This window comes from Ochotona princeps, chromosome 15 (genome assembly GCF_030435755.1).
Source record: "Ochotona princeps isolate mOchPri1 chromosome 15, mOchPri1.hap1, whole genome shotgun sequence".
NCBI lineage: Eukaryota > Metazoa > Chordata > Mammalia > Lagomorpha > Ochotonidae > Ochotona > Ochotona princeps.
Window position 1 is genome coordinate 30,650,684 of NC_080846.1, and position 19,148 is coordinate 30,669,831.

General features: G+C 44.4%; 1 protein-coding gene across 1 annotated transcript in view; it reads left to right on the plus strand.

The window, feature by feature from the left end:
- Positions 1 to 5,215: 5,215 nt before the first annotated feature.
- Positions 5,216 to 19,148, plus strand: part of ZDHHC17 (zinc finger DHHC-type palmitoyltransferase 17) — a 57,466-nt gene continuing 43,533 nt past the window's right edge. Inside the window, exon 1 of the mRNA XM_058673028.1 lies at positions 5,216 to 5,553. Coding sequence (XP_058529011.1) covers positions 5,461 to 5,553 — 93 coding nt within the window. The 5' untranslated portion in view covers positions 5,216 to 5,460. The remainder of the gene's footprint in view (positions 5,554 to 19,148) is intronic.

Below are 19,148 nucleotides of genomic sequence, written 5' to 3' on the forward strand. Positions count from 1 at the left end.
AAAAGGAATTTGAGAAAGCAATTCCATTTATAATATCATCAAAAAAACAATAAAATTTAGCCAAGGAAGTAAAAACCTTGTACATGAAAAATTACAAGTCATGAAATTACAGTGGGTGAGGGTTGGTTGGGCTGCGCCGCAGCATCAGATGGCAGAGGCAGGCATTGGGGGCTGAATCTGTCAAGTTAAACGCCAGAACCACCTGGAGAGTGCATAATCCAGGAGTGGGAGTGGCCTAGTAGAGAAATAGTGGGCATCTCACCTCCATATTGGGTTACCACTCCCACTGGAGAGCACAAAAATCAGGACAGGGGCAGGGGTGGCTAGACAGGAAGGCACCTGCCAGTATGTGTGTGGGCTGGATATTGTAGGTTGGTTGGGTTGAACTAGGCTTCAATGCCCATTGACATGTACAAGAGCTAGACGGGATGTGGGACAGATTGAACAAGTCTGTGGTACATACTGGCATGCATGGAACCATGGTAGGGAGAAGGCCTGGTGGGGGTTATGGGGAGTTGCCCCAACTAGGTTGCAGCTCCCGCTGGTTTGTGTGAGGGCCAAGTATGAAGTGGGTAGGATAGGGCTGGACTGCAACACCCATTGGTTCAAGTGGATGACAGGGCTGGAAACAGAACTGATCCAGCAATTGCAACCACCAGCATGTGCATTAGGTGATTGGGGCGATGGACTGTGCCAGACCCTGTACTGGCAAATTCACACAAGAATCAGGTTTGGGATCATCTCAGATGAGGTTTCTTTGGAGATCCCTGCAACTGAACTGCTGATCTCAGAACCCCAACCATGAAGGGACTATGTCAGCCAGTGGATTCTGAATAGATTTCATCGTGCTTGTAACGGTGAGATTGGCAGCAATTCAGAACTGTCGAACTGTCAAAACTGCCTGAGCAGGACCCTCGGAGCGTGCCTCACATCTGGGACCTGGGATAGTATGGGTGGGAGGCAGAGTGGGCTTCTCCCTTTGTTTCTCCCCTGACCCCAGATGCAGGGGGAAAAATGATGATATTAATGTGGAAACAATGGTCTTATCCACTTTCCTGTAGCTCTTGACCCTTTGTACCCTTAATCAACTAAGAAGATTATGAAAAAAAATAAAAATGTTCAAAAAATTACAAGTCATGAATAAAAGAAATTAAAGAAGACAGAAACAAATGGAAAGACATCCTGTGTCCATTGATTGGAAAAATTAACACTGTTAAAATGCCCATTCTTCCAAAAATGATCTACAGTCAATTCAGTCTCCAGTAAAAACATGAGATAATTTGCTGGAATAGAAAAACAATAAAAATTCATATAGGATCACAAAAGATTCTGGAATAGATAAAACAGTCAAGAAGTAAGAATGCTGGATACATCACACTTCCTGATTTAAAATATGACTATATTAGAGTAATGATGTATTATCTATGTAATAATGTTTAGTCAGTGATGGGCCACAGGCACAATCGTGGTTCCATAAACCAGATAGTCTGGTGATTTTGTAGCCACCTTAGTTTGCATAACTCCACTTACAGATACTGTATAATGATGAAATTTCTGAATAATGCATTTCTGAGAATATAGCCCTGCCATTAAGTTATGCATGTGTGTACAAAAATAGGTATTAAAACAATAGTAATGGAACACAGAATAGAAATATACATGATCTGAATTTTTTTTAAAGATTTATTTATTTTTACTGCAAAGTCAGATATACAGAGAGGAGGAGAGACAGAGAGAAAGGTCTTCTGTCCGATAGTTCACTCCCCAAGGGACTGCAACAGCCAAGAGCCAGGAATTTCCTCCAGGCCTCCCATGTGGTGCAGGGTCCCAAGGCTTTGGGTCGTCCTTGGCTGCTTTCCCAGGCCATAAGCATGGAGCTGGATGGGAAGTGGAGCTGCCAGGATTAGAACTGGTGCCCACATGGGATCCTAGTGCATTGAAGGTGAGGATCTTAGTGGCTAGGCCACCGTGCCAGGCCCGATCAACTAATCTTTGACATAGAGTCAAGGGATACGTATACAATCAAAAAGACTGTTTCTTCAACAAAAGGTGCCAGGAAAGTGGGTACCTAAAGCAAAATAAATAAATAAATAAATAAATTTGAAGTTAGGCCCTTGTTTGGCACCTTGCACAAATCCAATTCAAAATGGATTAAAGACTGATGGTTCAAGTAGTTGTATCCCTTTGACTCATGGGGGCTCCTGACTTTGGTTTGATCCAATCCTAGCTGTTTCAGTAATTGGGTAGGGAACCAGCAGACAGTATATGTGTCTGTTTCTTCGCTTTTCCTCGCCTTACACATGCTGGGATCCCATACGGGCACCTGTTTGTAGTCCGGCAGCTCCACTTCCCATCCAGCTCCCTGCTTGTGGCCTCGGAAAGCAGTAGTGGACAGCCTTAGGCCTTGGGACCTTGCACCGGTGTGGGAAACCTGGAAGAAGCTCCAGGCTCCTGGCTTCGGGACAGCTCAGCTCTGGCCGTTGTGGCCGCTTGGGGAGTTAAGCAGTGGATGGAAGATCTTCCTCTCTCTTTCCTCCTATGTGTAAATCTGACTTTCCAATAAAAATAAATAAATCTTAAAAAAGTTAATTCTAGAACTGCAATATGATCCATCAATCTCATTTTTGGATTTACAGCCAGGAGAATTGGGTAGAGGCTAAAGCTACTACACTGTAGTGCTGGCCCTTACTGTGTTTATGACAAAACTGTATTGCATATTACAAAATTTAAGGATATAATCATCTTAAATGTTCTTACCACAATAAAAATCAGATGGTTTATATAATAATTCACTGAGGTTAATTACAGTAAAGGGACTATGGGGAAAAGACAAGAGTAATCAACTGAGAAAATTCAGGAGGCTTCGGAACATGATTTTGCTACTACTCAGTTTTGTGAGTTTTAGAGGATTTCTCACATTCTCCAAATATCAGTTGTTCCTCATTTGTGGAATTATGGTGGTAGGCTAGAATTGGGTTAACTTTTTTTTATTTAAAGCTTTTAATGTTGATTATATTGTTAAGAGGGATGCATACCTATGTGGAGCTCTGATTAGGGTGGGGAAGGTGGAGATAGAGGAAGGTGGATAGATGAATGCTTTAGTTCTTTTTTTTTTTTTTCTCCAGTGTCCACAGGAGTGCGGTAAGGGAGCTGCTGCTTGCTGTCAAACTATATCAGCACCCAGGGATGGGAGATGGTCATTTGATGATGCCTTAGATAGCCTGATTGGGGTAGAATATTCTGAGGGTGTTACTAGTTCTGAGACATTGTTGGTTTTGTTGCACCAGAATTGAGAAAATCTTTCCAAGGTCTGTTGGCTAACCAGGTCCACTCAGTCATTTGTTGCAAAGCTAGGCCAGGAGAGTTGTCCAACCCACCCTCTGAGGAGGCAGTTGACATCTACTCCTGGCCTAGGTGAGCTGATCATTATGTCCTCTCTGTGCCTCTGGGTATGCTCTCCATCGGATGGTCATCAGCAGCTGAGGAGGCCCAATCCCGACACGTGCACTGCAGGGTTTGAGTTTTCCCTGAAGCCTGGGTTGATCTTTAATGCTTTTGTTCCAGTAGACTCAGAAGTTACAAGTGTATGTTTTTACAATCTCCTATTCCTTCCAATCTGCTTCTAGGTGTATTGCACCATTCTTCCCTGACAAGGCCATTCTTCCACATTCCCATATCATTCTATGGCATTTTTTGCTCATCTATCCAATCAATGCATTTTCTTAGCTGTCCTTTCAATCCATTAATGTACACTCTGCAAGTTGGGCTGTAAATAAGACCCATCCCATGGCTAAGATGGACTCTGATTAACCAAAAAGGTTCAAGTTTCAAACCTTACAACTTTTTTCTCATCACCACCCAGCAACTAAAACAAGTCATACCCTCATCTTTCTCATATCCACTGTGCTATGTATTTTTTAATATAAAGACTTCTTTTTTTAAATTGGAACGGCAGGTATACAGAGAGGAGAAACAGAAAGATCTTCCATGAGCTGATTCACTCCCCCCTCCCTCAAATGGCTGTAATAGCTGAAGCCTAGCTGATCTGAGGCCAGAAGCCTGGATCCTCCTTCAGGTCTTCCCCCCTTCCCGTGGGTGCAAGGTCCCAAGGGTTTGGGCCACTGGTTTTCCAGGCCACAAGCAGGGAGCTGGATGGGAAGTGGAGCAGCTGGGATAGGAACACACGTCCATATGGGATGCTGGCCCATGTACGTGGAGGATTAATTGAACCTGTGCTAATTTAATTCATTAATAGAGTACCCAAATTCCTGACTTGCCCCAGACTCATGGTCGCATCCAATCCCGTCTTAATTCCATTTTTTTTCCCCTTTATCCCGTCTTGGAAACAGCCTTCAACCCAGAACAGATCCCAGCTTCTGCAGGCTCCTGATCCCTTGGGCGGAACCGAAGCATTTCTGAGGAAGCCTCCTCCTGCTGCCTGTGCTGGCCGGCTTCCCGGGAGCTCCTTTCCTCCTGATTGACAAGCCTGCAGCCTTTTTCCAGGAGATCTTTGGCTGCTGGAGCTGTAACACGGGACAGGTTAGTATCAGCCACTCTCTTGGGTCATGACCACTGGTATAACGTCCTCTGGGCTGTTTAGATGTACACACTTTACGAGGTATGAACAAAGATAAATGTTTCCTGAAATTGTTCCACCAGCCCATTACCAAGAATTACCCACTCTGCCCTCCGTTCCTACAGGCCTAATATCCTTTGAAAAACAGCTTTAGTTTGCAATTCCGTGAATTCAGTTTAATTGACTTCAGATCTGTATTACTGGGTTGTATCAAAATGAACCAGAGAAAGGTGTCTGGGCTTAGAGCGCATACATTTTTTTCACCTAATGTTAATTCAAGCTCAATGATCAAGTCGCGATTTTTAAAAGGCTTTTCTAGGCGAAAGCTCCAAGTTTAATGTTTTTTTTCTTTCCCTCCCACAGAGAGGGGGGAATGGGTTGCGGGGTGACCTTTTAGAGCATGGAGGAAAATGGGTTCTTTCGTGGTCAGACATGATGCGCGCCCAAACCCTTCCCCAGGTCTCTGAGGAGGGACCCCGAGTCTAGGCGTCCGGAAGCAGGGCTTCCCCACTTCGTTTGCGGGGGTCTGGAGTTCCGTACTGCGTCCCGCGCCACCACCAGGTTTCCCAAGCGAACCTATCAGTGGCGTAGCCCGTTCCCCGGGCGGCCAGCGGCGCACAGCAGCCTCGGCCCGGGACCCACCCTCTCCCCGCGGCGCCCACGCCCAGAGCCGCGCGCCTGCCCCGGCGCAGTGCCGCAGAGCGCCCGCGTCCAGGCCGGCCCGCGCTTGCGCGCCCTCCGAGGGGGGCGGGCGCAGAGGGGCGTCCCGGGGCAGGAGCCAGCGGAGGAGGCGGCCGCGTCGCCGCCGGCGGGGCTCGCGTTCGCCCTCGCGCTCGCCCTCCGCCTCGCCCGAGCCCCGCGAGGGTGAAACGCTTTCTCCCGGCATGCAGCGGGAGGAGGGATTTAACACCAAGATGGCGGACGGCCCGGATGAGTACGATACCGAAGCGGGCTGCGTGCCCCTTCTCCATCCAGAGGTGAGAGGACTCGCCGAGCGCACCCCTCGCCTGGCGGCTCCCCACCTTTTCTCCCCCAGTTTCTCCGAGGGCGGTGGCCTACGTGTGTGGGGTAGTGGGACGCGCCCAAGTTGGGGAGGGCGGGGAGGCGAATCCAGGCCCGAACCGCCGCTGCGAGCAGATAGCGGGGGAGGAGATAGCGGGGCGGGCCCGGCCGGGGCGGGCTCTGGGACGCAGTCCCTGGTTGTGCCTGGAGGAGAGAAGCGGAGAGGATGTCGGTTCTGCCCTGTGGCCGCGCAGTTTGCGGGTGCGGAGGTGGCGGCAGGGCCTGATGCTGTGGAGGAAGCGCCGCCGGGAGCCCCCGCTCTTCCTCCGACCCTCTGCGGGGGAGGGGGCAAGGAGGAGGCGCGTCTGTTTGTGATTTCCTCCTTTTTCTTTGGCAGGACGCAGGACAGTGTCTCGCCCTTTATCTCACTGAAGGGGCTGTTGCGCGGGGTTGGGGAGGTGTTACAGCTTTCTTGGACAGTTTTGCAGGTTATGCTATAGGCAGTGGGCACCTTGCATCCGGTGCCCTTACTGAAACAGTTATCCTTAAGCGACTAAAAGGAGAGGGCAAAAACTTTTGCAAATAAACCTCTCTCATTAGCTGGACAACGTATCATTGCTTTTTTTCTGAGCCTGGGGAAGGCGATGCAGCACATTTCACATCCTCACGTAGGTGAACACTGGGCCCGCTCCAGCTCAGTCCCATTCTGTGCTTGTTTACTCCTAGGTTTGTGGCTGAGCTGGTGCTGGGGAGAGCCTGGAAGCGATTCTCGCTGCTTCCTGGCTTCTAATGATCCACCGTTGTGTTATTGATGGGCCGGCGCAGAGCTTTCTGAAGAGCTTAGGTGTTTTGAGTGATGAGGTTGAGGGTTGAAATCTGTGTGTGTGTTGCAGGGTGGACAATCATGGAAGCCTCCACCTGGCTACTCTGCATTGCTCTGGTGTTCAATTTTGATTTGGAACATACTCGTATGTTAGTATTATTATTTTAAGTAAAATGTGGAGAACTATGCAACTACCCCCTCATGCATCACTTAGGTTTATCGAAAACAAATGGGACAGTTCCTGTTGACTGTATGCCTGGGCCAGTTTCAATGGGCAAGGTCACTGCATTTCTGATAAACAGTACAGGATGACCAAACTTTATGGACCAATGTGGTCTGGTATTTTTCAGAACAGACAGCTCTTTGGGTTTATTTTTTGGCCCCAAAATATATAAAAAGACAGAATATAGTTTGCAAGTGAAATCTTGCAAATGTTACGGAATAATTGTTCCTGTGAAAGTATTTAATACATGATATTCTTCAATGTATTTTTTTAAATACACTGTTCTTCAAAAGACTTTGCTTTGTGAAATAATAGGTTGCTTGCTGCTGTAAGAATCATCTTAACTAAGAAAAAGTGCAGAGGTTGCTTGGCCTAATAGAATGGCCAGTAGGTTTGAAGTTTAGATACTTCAGGTTACCAGTTACTAGTATTACTGTAAAATCAACATTCTCATTATTGAAAGTGGGAATTGGAGTAATGGTAATTCCATTTCTTTTGAGGTTTGAAGCACGAGGTCTGATCAGTAAATGTTTTGTATAGTAAGCTCTTGATTAGGCAGGCAGAATTCTTCTGCTTTGTTTTCCTCTGCCTGGACCTGCGATAGACCTAGTCTCCTTCTTTTGCTTTCAAACAGGGTGTTCTTGAGTGTGCTACTTATCTGGATTCTAGTGTAATCACTTATAATAATGCAAATACAGTACAAATCACAATTAAAAGATTATTATGAGAGTTAAATGAGATTGAGCATTGATCTCCCTTTTAAAGAAACCCATTTCCCGTCTTGGAGAGCAATGAAGTGCTGGTACGTTGAATTCCTTTTTGGAGAAAACAGACCTAGAATGAGACACATTTAGGTTCCAATTACGTATCTTCAGTAACTGGCTAAGTGTCCTGTGACAAGTATTTAATTTCCTTAAGCCACAGATTGTTCATCAGAATAACGTGGATGTTGCCCAGTTTACTTAGCTGTATTAGAGATTAAGTGAATCTAAGTTCAAGAACTAGGACATTGTAAGTACTCAGTTGATGTGGTTTCTCATTGTTTACTGAACAGATGAATTATTTGCAGGACAAAAAGTTTAGCTATTGCTTCAAACCTATCATTGTCAAAGTTTTTCTTAGAAGAGTCTGTAATTAGCTGAGTAAGGAACCTTCCTGGTATTTGGGTAAGAAAACTTTACTTTTTAATGAATTAAATATCCATTAATTTAATGAGTCTTTTAATCATTTGTTGTGTTTGGGTCAGGTTTTGTGCTGGACTGTGTGTAGACTTAAGGATTTTTGTGGTCAGTTCAGAGAGACACTATATGATACTGATTAAAAGTCAGAGTTCTTTTTTTGGGCCTGGTGCAGTGGCCTAATGGCTAAAGTCTTTGCCTTGCACGTGCTGGGATCCCATATGTGCATGGGTTCTAATCCCAGCAACCCCACTTCCCACCCAGCTCCCTGTTTGTGGCCTGAGAAAACAGTCTAGGACAGCCCAAAGCTTTGGGACCCTGCACCCACATGGGAGACCTGGAAGAAGCTCCTGGCTTGGGATTGGCTCAGCTCTGGCTGTTGCAGTCACTTGGGGAATGAATCATCGGAAGGAAGATCTTTCTGTCTCTCCTCCTCTCTGTATATCTGTTATTTTTCACTATAATAAACTTGAACATCTGTTTACTAGATAAACTGGGTTAAAATACAAAAGGATTGCTTGCTTTTTAGATGGTAATGATTTAAGTTGGGGAGACAACATGGATATAGGATGCTTGGCAGAGGCTAAGTGCAGAGTTGAATAGTGTGGCTTGTAAGTAGTGTCAGGTTCCTGTCATTTTAGAACGGTGAGAAGAAAGACTTCAGTAGAGGGACAGAGACTAGCTGTTGGTCTGTAGGTGTGGTACAGTTTTCTTATGTTTCACCTGCTCATATATCCTCTGAGTGTTGTCTGTGCTGTCTCATAGAATCAGTGTAGTACCCTCTGCTGAGACGTTGTAGGGACATTGTGTTTCAGAAAGATATGACTCAGGGCTTTGTGCTGGATTGCCTAGATTATCTTGGCCTTTGATCTCTGCTCTTTCCCTTTTTCTCAGTTGCTTAACTTCTGTTGCCTCTTCTGCTGCCCTCTCTCTTTTGATAGTAACTGTTAAAAGTTCATGTTCATTTTATCCATATTTATGTTTCATGATTTGTTTGAATATTAAAATATTACTGTATTTGTCTGATTTAATAAAATGTACTTTTTAAAGCTTTGCTATAGTGAAAACAATTTTGCCTTTATCCTTTACTTTTTTTTTTGCTCTATTACGTGTGTAGAGATATCATAGACATAAATTAACTCGTTTCTGAGAGTCTACTGGCAACTCCCTTCACAACTTTTCTTTCTGCAGTCTTTAGGATCTGATGTCTTTAAAAAAAAATAGCAGAATGCTATTGGCTGTATAATTGTAATTAGATTTTAAAGCACTGGGTCTCACATAGTATCCACTGAATGGAAATTGTTTATATGTTACATGTGTAATTAAAATAGAGGATAATTAGTGATTTTATGGACTGGTAGAAAGCCAAAGTTTACAATTACTGATGTATGGAACCAAAAAATCATATTTGGTATTGAAAAATTCCATTTTCCTGCTTTGGCTTATTTGTTTTAGTCATTATTTTTATTTGATTTTGGAGAATTATCTCAAAGGCGTTAAAACTGGCCTGTGGAGTGAGTGGGTATCTTGGCATAAAGGTTAACAGTGTGATCAGTGGTTTTAGGGTGCTTGGTTGGATTCAGATCTCGGTTTTTGCCATTAGTAGCCATGCAACCGTGAGCAAGTGATTGAACTCTGTGTGTTCTTAATGTACCAAGTGACTTGGGGTATAACAGCACTTACTATATGAATTTGTAAGTATTGAATGAAATAACAAATGCTAAGTGCCATTTCTGTAAATGCGATGAATGTTAGCTGTAAATGCAGTGGATGCTAATTATATACATGGCATATATAGCTTAGCTTTTTAGTATAGATTGTGTATGCTACTATATATGTAAGTATATACGGTCTAAAATAATTTGTATTGATTATCGGAATTGTAAAGAGGAAGGCAGGGGAGTTTTTTTTTTTTAATTTGAAATTTCTATTGCATTATGCGATTTTAAAGGCCTGTTCTTTGGTATAGAGAGTTGGAGAGTGTTTTTTGAGCATACAAGTATCATATTAACCTTTGTTTGGATCACAAAATAATGAGATTTACAAAACAGCACCTAGTGAAGTAACAAATGATTCATTGTAAGTCCTCCTTGAAATACCTAATGAGTGTTTCGTGTTAGTGTAAGCAGAAGCTGGGCACTTTCTTTAAAAAGTTGGTTTGTTTAATTCATAGATTTGTCATCCAATTCTAAGATAATATCTTTTTTCTTTTTTTCTTTTCTTTTTTAATTTATATTTATTTATTTATTTATTTATTTAATTACAAAGTCAGATATACAGAGAGGAGGAGAGACAGAGAGGAAGATCTTCCTTCCGATGATTCACTCCCCAAGTGAGCCGCAACAGGGCCAATGCTGCGCTGATCTGAAGTCAGGAACCAGGAACCTCTTCCGGGTCTCCCACATGGGTGCAGGGTCCCAAAGCATTGGGCCGTCCTTGACTGCTTTCCCAGGCCACAAGCAGGGAGCTGGATGGGAAGTGGAGCAGCCGGGATTAGAACCGGCACCCATTTGGGATCCCGGGGCATTCAAGGTGAGGACTTTAGCCGCTAGGCCATGCCGTCAGGCACAATAATATCTTTTTTGAAAATAAAATTTTAAGTACCTGACTTCCAATTGCAGTGTAAATTCAGCTTTCTGCAGAGGAGGTAATTTGAAGAACTTAAATATCCCAAGTTACAGATAGTTACAGAGTACTTTTTCTGTTTTTAATCCTTGTTGAAAATTAACTAACTTTCTGGGGCTAATGCGTGTTAAATATAATATAACCCTTTAATGAATTAGGATATTATAATATTATTATATTAGTAATTGCAAGTGATATTATATTGAGGATATGGAGATGATAAGGCTAAATGGGCCTGAAAGGCATGTGTTTTTATTGATAATTTAAGAATCAAAAAAAATAACAACTTTTGATGGATATGTACACATCTTTGTATGAGTTTAAAAACTGAAGCTTTTCTTTTTCTTTTTTGTAAGATTTGCTTTATTTTTATTGCAAAGTCAGATATACAGAGAGGAGGAGAGACAGAGAAGAAGACCTTCCATTTGCTAATCACTCCCTAAGTAGCCACAAAGGCTGGAGCTTAGCATATCAGAAGTCAGTAGCTATTGGAAGCCGGTAGCCTGGAGTTTTTTCCGGATCTCCCACGTGGGTGCAGGGTCACAAATCTTTGGGCCGTCCTCAACTGCTTTCCCAGGCCACAAGCAGGGAGCTGGATGGGAAGTGGGGTCGATGGGATTAGAACTGGTGCCCATATGGGATCTTGGCACGTGCAAAGTGAGGACCTTAGCCACTAGGCTGCTGTGCCAGGCCCTGAGTCAGCATTTTGTTTTTAAGAAGTTTCCGAATATGAGTACTTGTTAATTTAGGAAGGCCCTCATGAGATATCAGAATGATCGCTGAGGTAAAGGCAAAAGTAACTTGCAGGTGCTGACAAGTGGGGTAGTAGGCTAGGCTTCCACCTCCCGTGGTGGCCACCCATATGCGTACTGATTTGCGTTCCTGCTGTTACATTTCCCATCCAGCTCGCTGCTTATGGCTTGGAAAAGCAACAGAGGCTGGCCCAAATTGTTGGGCCTCTATGCCCATGTGGGAGCCAGAAGAAGCTCCTGACTTTGGACTGACCCAGATCCAGCTGTTGCTACCATTTGTGGAGTGAACCAGCAGATGCAAGACCATTCTTTTTGGCTCTCCTCTTTGTAACTCTGCTTTTCTAATAAAAATTAAAAAAAATTTTAAAAGAAGCAGCTATTGTGTTAGAATCTTCTGATTACCTATGTCAGCAACCTTGTTGAAACGGGAAAAAAGGGAATTTACTCTCAGATAACCCGTACTCAAGAAGGTGGCGTTAAATTTGGACAAGAATACCACTGAGTCTGTGTCTTTTAACAGTCCTCTGTTGCCTTTCAAAATGCAGTTTTTCTCTTAATAGAAGACCAATTGCTTTCTTCCATGAAGTGAAGTCATGGATGTCAACATTTTTTTCAACCTTTTGGGCACACATTTCCAATCTCAGCTAACCATTAGCAAAAGACTACATCTTCCATTATTCCACACTAGATGTGGTGTGGGCTTTTCCGATTGAGCGTATACCCCCTTTACTGTATGGGCAGTACTGTGTTGGCCGAGATTGTGTATATGGAGTTAGGAAAGGAATAGTTACCTTGAGAGAAGTACAGGTGGTACAGAGAGAGAAACATAACAGAAGTGAGGCCTCAGAGATCTTCCATCCAATGGTTCATTCTCCAGGTGACCACAGTGATTAGTGCTGGTCCAGGCTGAAGCCAAGAGCCTAGAACTCCATCTGTGGTTTTTGTGTGTGGGTGGCAGGAGTCCAAGTGCTTTGTCATTTTCCACTGTTTCTCCATTTGTGTTAGCAGGAAGTTAAATCAGAAGTAGAAGATCTGGGACCTCACACTGTCACTCATATGGGATGCTGGCTTTGCAGGTGACAGATTAACTTGCTATGCCATTACGCTGGTCCCTTATCCTTTACGTTTTATATGAGGAACTGTCATTTGCTTTGCTTCTAGCTGTTTTTTTCTTCATATTGTAAGAAATGTTCTAATTATGTGAGACTCAGTTATTTCTCATGTTGTAGTTAAGCTACTGAATATCAGTTTTTGAGTAATTAAATCAGGAGTTTGTAGAGGGTCAGATAGAACTTTGTGAGTCACATGATCTTTGTAGCAGTGACTCTTACATAGTGGTAAAAGAAAGTAGCCATAAACCATGTGGACATGAATGGATAAGCTCTGTTTTCATAAAACCTTGCAAGATCTAGAATGGCTAATTAGGACCTGTGGGCAAGAGTTTGCTAAGCTCTGATCTAGAAAATATGCAGAGAACAGTTGATTTAATACTACTTGCTATAGTCACTAGTTCTTTGTGGTTGGCTGATTTCCTCACTTATGTTTTGTTTTTAATTTTTAATAAACAATTTTCTTTTATAGTAGGTGTAACTTCATAGCAGAATTGAATAGAAAGTATAGATTCTTTTATTTCCTGTCCCTACACATGCATAACTTCCTCATCAACATCCCACACCAGAGTGGTGGCTTTGTTACACTTTGTTCAACTTACGGTGAAGCTCTGTGGTCCCCTAAACTCCATGCTTCACATTAGGACTCAGTATAATGTGTTCAGTGCATTTTAACAGACTTCTGCCATCACACGTTTCCACTTTACTGTGGTTTGACTTAATGTTTTTGACTTTAAGATTGTGTGTGTAAAAGTGATAGGCATTCAACAGAAACTGAAATTGGAATCACAAATTTAACCTTTTCCTGGGACAGCAACATTTGGTAAGATCCTCTTGTGCTGCTGGACAGGGAGGGGTAGGAAGCCAAAGTTCCCAGTCACCTGTATGGTCCTGAAGGAGAATGCTCTAGACTTGGCAGCAGGTGTATTAGAGTGTCTCAGCTTAGGGTGTTTTCTGTTCGCCATGAATTCATGCAGATATGACCCCTTCATGATTAAGGGACAACTGTGTTGTCTTACAGAGTAATTTACTGTTGTGTTTTTTTTTTTTTTTTTTAAAAAAAACCTCCTCTCTGCCTTTCTGCAGACTCACTCATCCCTTTCCCCTACACTGGCAACCCTTGATTGATCATTTTACTGTTTTGCCTTTTCCTGAATGTGATAGAGGTGGAATCATACAATAGGTAGCTTTTCAGATTGGCTTCTTTGATGTAATTTTCCTTTAAGTTTCCTTCATGGATTCATAACTCGTTTATTTTTGGCAGTGAATTGCTGAAAGTACTTCAGAAATTTGTGGAAAAATGAAATTAAAAGATTGGTTAATGGGTACAAAATTTATTGAAACCCATATACTCACATAGTATTGTTATGCGTGTAGCAAAGTTTATCCATTCACCAAGTAAAGATATCTTGGTTACTTTCAAGTTTTGTTCATTTATTTTTCACAGTATTATTGAATTACTTAGAAATAAATAGGTGAAATAATTTATTATAGTTTACATCGATGGCAGCTGTTTGATTAGAACCTAAAATCTCTGATTCTGAAACATATATATACTCTCCCATATAAATGAATAGATTGAAACAATTTATTATGTTTTTTAATTTGTTATTGTGGAAGAATAAGAAACTCCCTGTCACTGTCAGTTCTTACTAGTATAGGATTTCCAGGAAGATTGAATTTTGGTGTTTGCCACAATGCTACTTTTTGAGTAATCCCTTGGCTTCCTTAAAGATTGGAAGTGGAGCAGCTGAGACTTGAATCAACTTACCAGCTACACCACAGTTTCAGCCTCTGAGTACATTTTGAAATTAGGTGTCTGTTAATGTGTTAAAATGAGCTGGAAAGCATTTAATTGTTCTGTTTTCTGAAAGAACACAGTGTGCTGTTCTTCTTTAAATGTTTAGTAAAACTCTCTACTAAAACTATTTAGGCTTTTAGCTATATGTGAGAGAGGATTTTAAAAATTTAATTTCGGAGCCAACCTTTTGGCATAATGGGTAAAGCTACTGCCCATGAGTCGTATGTCCATCATTGCAGGCTTGGACAATGGCATAGAGTCCAGCATCCTATTGTCAAGGTACAGTTAACTGTTTCATTGGTAGTCCATCTTTGATCTGGAAGTAGAGGTGCCCACTGCATTATATCCTCACATCTGACATGATAGTCTCCGTTACACAGTCACCATACATCTCCTTAAGTGAAAAGCCACAACACAAAATCAGCAAAAGGAATAAAAATAGAAATTTACAATGTTATGAAGTTCTTAAGAGGTTTTGATAGTTCAACAGTCCTGAATTGCTGTTGATCCCTCCACTCCAATCATGATGAAACCTCTCCAGAATCCACTGGCTGCTATAGTCCACCTTAGAGTCTCTGTCTGCCCTGATATTAACTGCCAACGCTTGTTTGTAGTAGTTGATCAATTTGTTCTGTCCTCCATCCTCTATCATGGTACCAGGTGACTGCTGGAGGCTCCAGTGTACTGCCATATACTCCATGAGCATTTGGATATGCTGTCCACTGCTCAGTCTGAGCTACTGAGGAGGTCCAGTTCTGACACATGCACTCCACGGTCAGACCATGGAACCTGCCGTTTTCTCGATGGTTGGGGTTCTGAGTCCAGCGGTTCTGTTTGTAGGGAATCGCCAAACAAAAAAACCCCTCATCTGAGGCCATCCCAGACCTGATTCTTGTGTGTGTGTGTGCCAATATAGGGTTCAGCACAGTCTATCACCCCAAATTAGCCTATATACACACTGGTAGTTGCAATTGTTGGATCAGTTCTGTCTCCAGCCCTGTGTTTTACACAAATCAGTGGGTGTTGGGAGTCCAACCTGATCCTGCCCACCACATACTCGGCCTCTACACAAATCAGTGGGAGCTGCAGCCAAGTCGGAGCGTCAAGCAATAACCCCCACCAGTCCAACCCCCTATCCTGGTTCCTGTGCTTGCCAATATGAACAGCTGACTAGTCCCATCTGTCCCATATCCCATTCAGCTCTTGTACATGTCAGTGGGCATTGAAGCCCAGTTCATCCCAGCCAGCCCCACTATCCAGTCCACATGGGTACCAGTGGTGCCACCATCTGTCCAGCTTGACAGAATTTGCCCTCCTGTGCCAGCATCTATCAGTTGATGCTGCGGCAAGGTCCAACACCACCCGCACCACCCATACCCACTCTGGCTTATGCATGTGCCAGAAGGTACAGTCAGCCCAGCCTGGCTTTTCCCTGACCCAGCTCACGTGTAAGCCATCACATGTTGTGGCCTTGCCTGGCCTGGTCTGTCCTTATTCCAGCTCTCATGCTCACCAGTGGGAGTAGTGCCCCAGTAGGGGGACCCTGCAGCCCCCTTTGCTCCCCAACCAGGCCTGTTCCCATCCACAGGTCTCACGCGTTCCAGTGGTTGTTCTGCCCTGGCCTGGCATAGCTTCTCTTTTGTCTTAACCTTTACCTTCAGATGCTGCAGCTTGGCCTGGCCTATTGAACCCCCAGTCCCAGCTCTCGCTAGCGGGTGTTGCAACCTGGTCCTGCTCAGTCTGCTCCCATCCCTGGCTCATGTAAACCAGTATGAGTGATACCCTAGCTCAGCATGACCTTCACTCCATCCTGGTTTCTGCAGTCACCAGTGGGCTAAGGTTTGCTTGGCCCTGCCTAGTCTGCCCCCTTCCAAAACCAACCCACACACTTGACAACGGATGGGGTTATCTTACCCGGTTTGCACAACCCCTAGGTTTGGACCACATGTTCACCAGTGGGAGCTCTGAGCCCATAGGGGAGTTTCCCAGGTTCCCCCACTTGGCCCACTCCTTCCCTGTCAAACATGCCCGCAGCCACTGCCATTCTAATTTGTCCTCAGGACACTTTTCCTGGGTAGCCTTCCTCCCACACCCAGTTTGGGGGCTTGGGTGTTGTGTTGGGGCCCAGTAGTGCACTGGTATAGTTAGCACAAATTTGGCATTAACCAGGTCCAGAGTACCTGCCAGGTATTGGCTGCTTTTGTCCTTGCAGTATAACACTTGCCTGAGTACAGGGCAACCTAGGCAGTTGCCTACAGTGGGGGTGGAGGGAGGACAGGATGTGTTTTTTTCAAAGATTTATATATATATATATTTTTTTTAAATTGGAAAGTGAGAATTACAGAGAGAAGGATCTTCCATGCTCTGGTTCACTCCCCAAGAGGCTGCAATGTCTGGAGCTGAGCCAGTCTGAAGCTAGGAGCTTCAGTGTGTGTGTGCAGAACATATTTTTATCTTGATGTTATCTTCATTTTTCTCATAAAATAAGCTGAACTTATATAAAGTTACATATTCTTAGTTACAAACACATGTGCACATGGAAATTAATGCTAGAGGAAATGAAAACCGTTTTGAAAGAAGGTAGAGGGTGATGAGATTTTTCCTCCTATGAACATTTTTTTTTAAAATTCAGAGTATCTATGTGTATTCTGAATTAACCAGATTAAACTGTTTGGACTTTGACAAGTAGGTTATTGAAGCATTCTCTCTTGACTGTAGTGCCATCTGCTGGAATTGTTAACTAGTTACATTTTAAAAGAAACTAGAAGTTCTGAAGTGGCAACTATTTCTTGTAGCCATTTGTTGTTCATTTGGTAAATGAATATGCTTTATTCTTTGTCCTTTCTTTTTGTATTACATAATCAACCTTCCTCTTAAAATACCCAACTGATATCCTTAGGATTTAGTTTTGTGCTACTTCAAGTTTTTATTCCTTGCCTTTTTATGTTATTTCTGTTGCTGTGACAATATTTCTTTATTTTACAAGTGCAATTTGGAGTGAAAGATTTATTTTTTAGGCATTATGCTTGTGCTTTTTGTTTCATTTTGTGTTTAGATCTCACATTTGTTTCAGTATTAGCAAGTTATACTGCAGGGAGAAAAACCAATAGCTGGTGGGCATTTGGGCCTTGTTAATGCCAGATTTGTGTTAACTATACCAATGTGCCAGCATAGTTGCCTATTCTGTTATTATTACTATTATTATTATTGTAAAGAAGTGTTGGGAGTAGACACTGGTGTTCTTGTAGACAGGTTCTGAGGATTCCCACACGAATGTACATGGGTCCTGAGCAGGTGGGCAGGGCCTCAGGCTTGTGTGACACACCACCAGAGGAAGGCTCTGGGACCTGTGTGCTCACTAGCATGGGAACTATGGACTGCTCAAGAACAGGGTATGGTGATGGATGGGAGGGAGGACTGCTGAGGGGGAATGTTACAGGTGAGGAGTGACTTCTGGGGAGCTTCACCAATCAGACCACTGCACTTGCAGGCAAACGAGCGGGCTGAGACTAGGTGGTTTGGAAGAGGACTTTCAGGGCCAATCAGCACACCTGCACAAGTTGCAGAACTGAGCTGACTTATTGATATCGACCACTGCCTGCTGGCATACATAATAGCTAGGGCTGAGGGGCCTGCCTGGCAGGGCTCAACCACAATACCTGCCAGTGAGTGTCTGGGCAGGGTGTGGACCATGTTAAGGAGAGCCATGACACTAACCAGCACATGAGAGAATCAGGTCTAGTAGATTCTGGGGGGGATTTGTGGGTTCATCCTTGTGGGACTGTCATGGTTTGCTTGAGGGATGAAGGTGGTGACAAGCCAAGTTAAGTGTGACCATGGAACTCACCAACACTCATGGGTACTGGTGTTGGGACCAGGTCGGGCTGGTCCAGGGTGCAGCACCCGCAGACACAACGAAGAATTGAGTGTGGGGCAGACCAGGCTGCAACATCCACCAGCACGCACAAAAGCTGAAAACAGGGTCAGGGTAGGTGAGTGGTGGTGAGGGGCGTAGATGGGGGGAGAAGCAGACTGTTTTGGGTAAGGGCCTAGCACCTACTGGCATGCATGAAAATTGGGCCTGTGAGTGTGCTTGGTGGGAGAACTTGGAGAACTTCCTTGGTGGGCTCTAACTCCCATTGGTGAGCACTTGAGTCTGGGCTGAGTTTTGGTCAGGCCAGGAAGGATTGCGTAACTTGTAGGCGGGTGTGTGGGTTGACTCTGGAGGGTAAGGAAGGGGAGGGGAGGGCTAAACCATAGCACACTGGCATGCTCAGGAGCAGGGTGGAGTGTGGGCTATGCTGGGCTAGGCTGTCACATCTACTAGCCACAGATGGGGCCAGGCCGAGCAGGGCTGAGCTATGGCACACACCAGTGAGAGTTGGGACTGGGGGTAGGCCGGGGTGGGCCGGGGTGGGCCTGGCCTGGCCTGGCCTGGCCAGGCCAGGCTGCAGCATCTGAAGGCAAAGGCCAAGCTGGGGGATGGGTTGTGTCGGGCTGGGCTGGAGCAACCACTGGTACCTCAAGATCTATGGTTGGGAGCAGGCCTGGTTGGGGAGCTAAGTGGATGCCCCTACTGGGCTACGGTTCCCACTAGTTGAGCACAAGAACCAGATAGGGGCAACAATTTGGGCTTGACATGACTGCAGTAGCTCTCTGCATGGATGTGGACTGTGTCTAGGGTGTGCCAGACTGGGTTAGGCTGCAGCACCTGATGGTGCTCACAAGAACCAGAGTGGGTGTAGGATGGGCTGGGCTAGGTTCTGGCGCCCACTGAGCCACATGAAAGCTGGGTCTAGGGGTGGGTTGCGTGGGGCTAACCTGTAGCACCCATTGGTAAGAGCCAGAATGGGTGTGGGCTGATTAGGCAATGCTGCTGTACCTGCCAGGACAGGAGGTTAGCCAAGTCAGGCTGAGCCGAGAACCCACTGGTGTCCTTGAGATCTGTGACTGGGAGGTGACCTGATAGAGGAGCTTGGGAAACTCATTTGTAAAGACACAGGCCCTGTAGGTGGCTACAAGAACCACGGCTGGGAGCAACCTAGACCAAGCCAGGTAA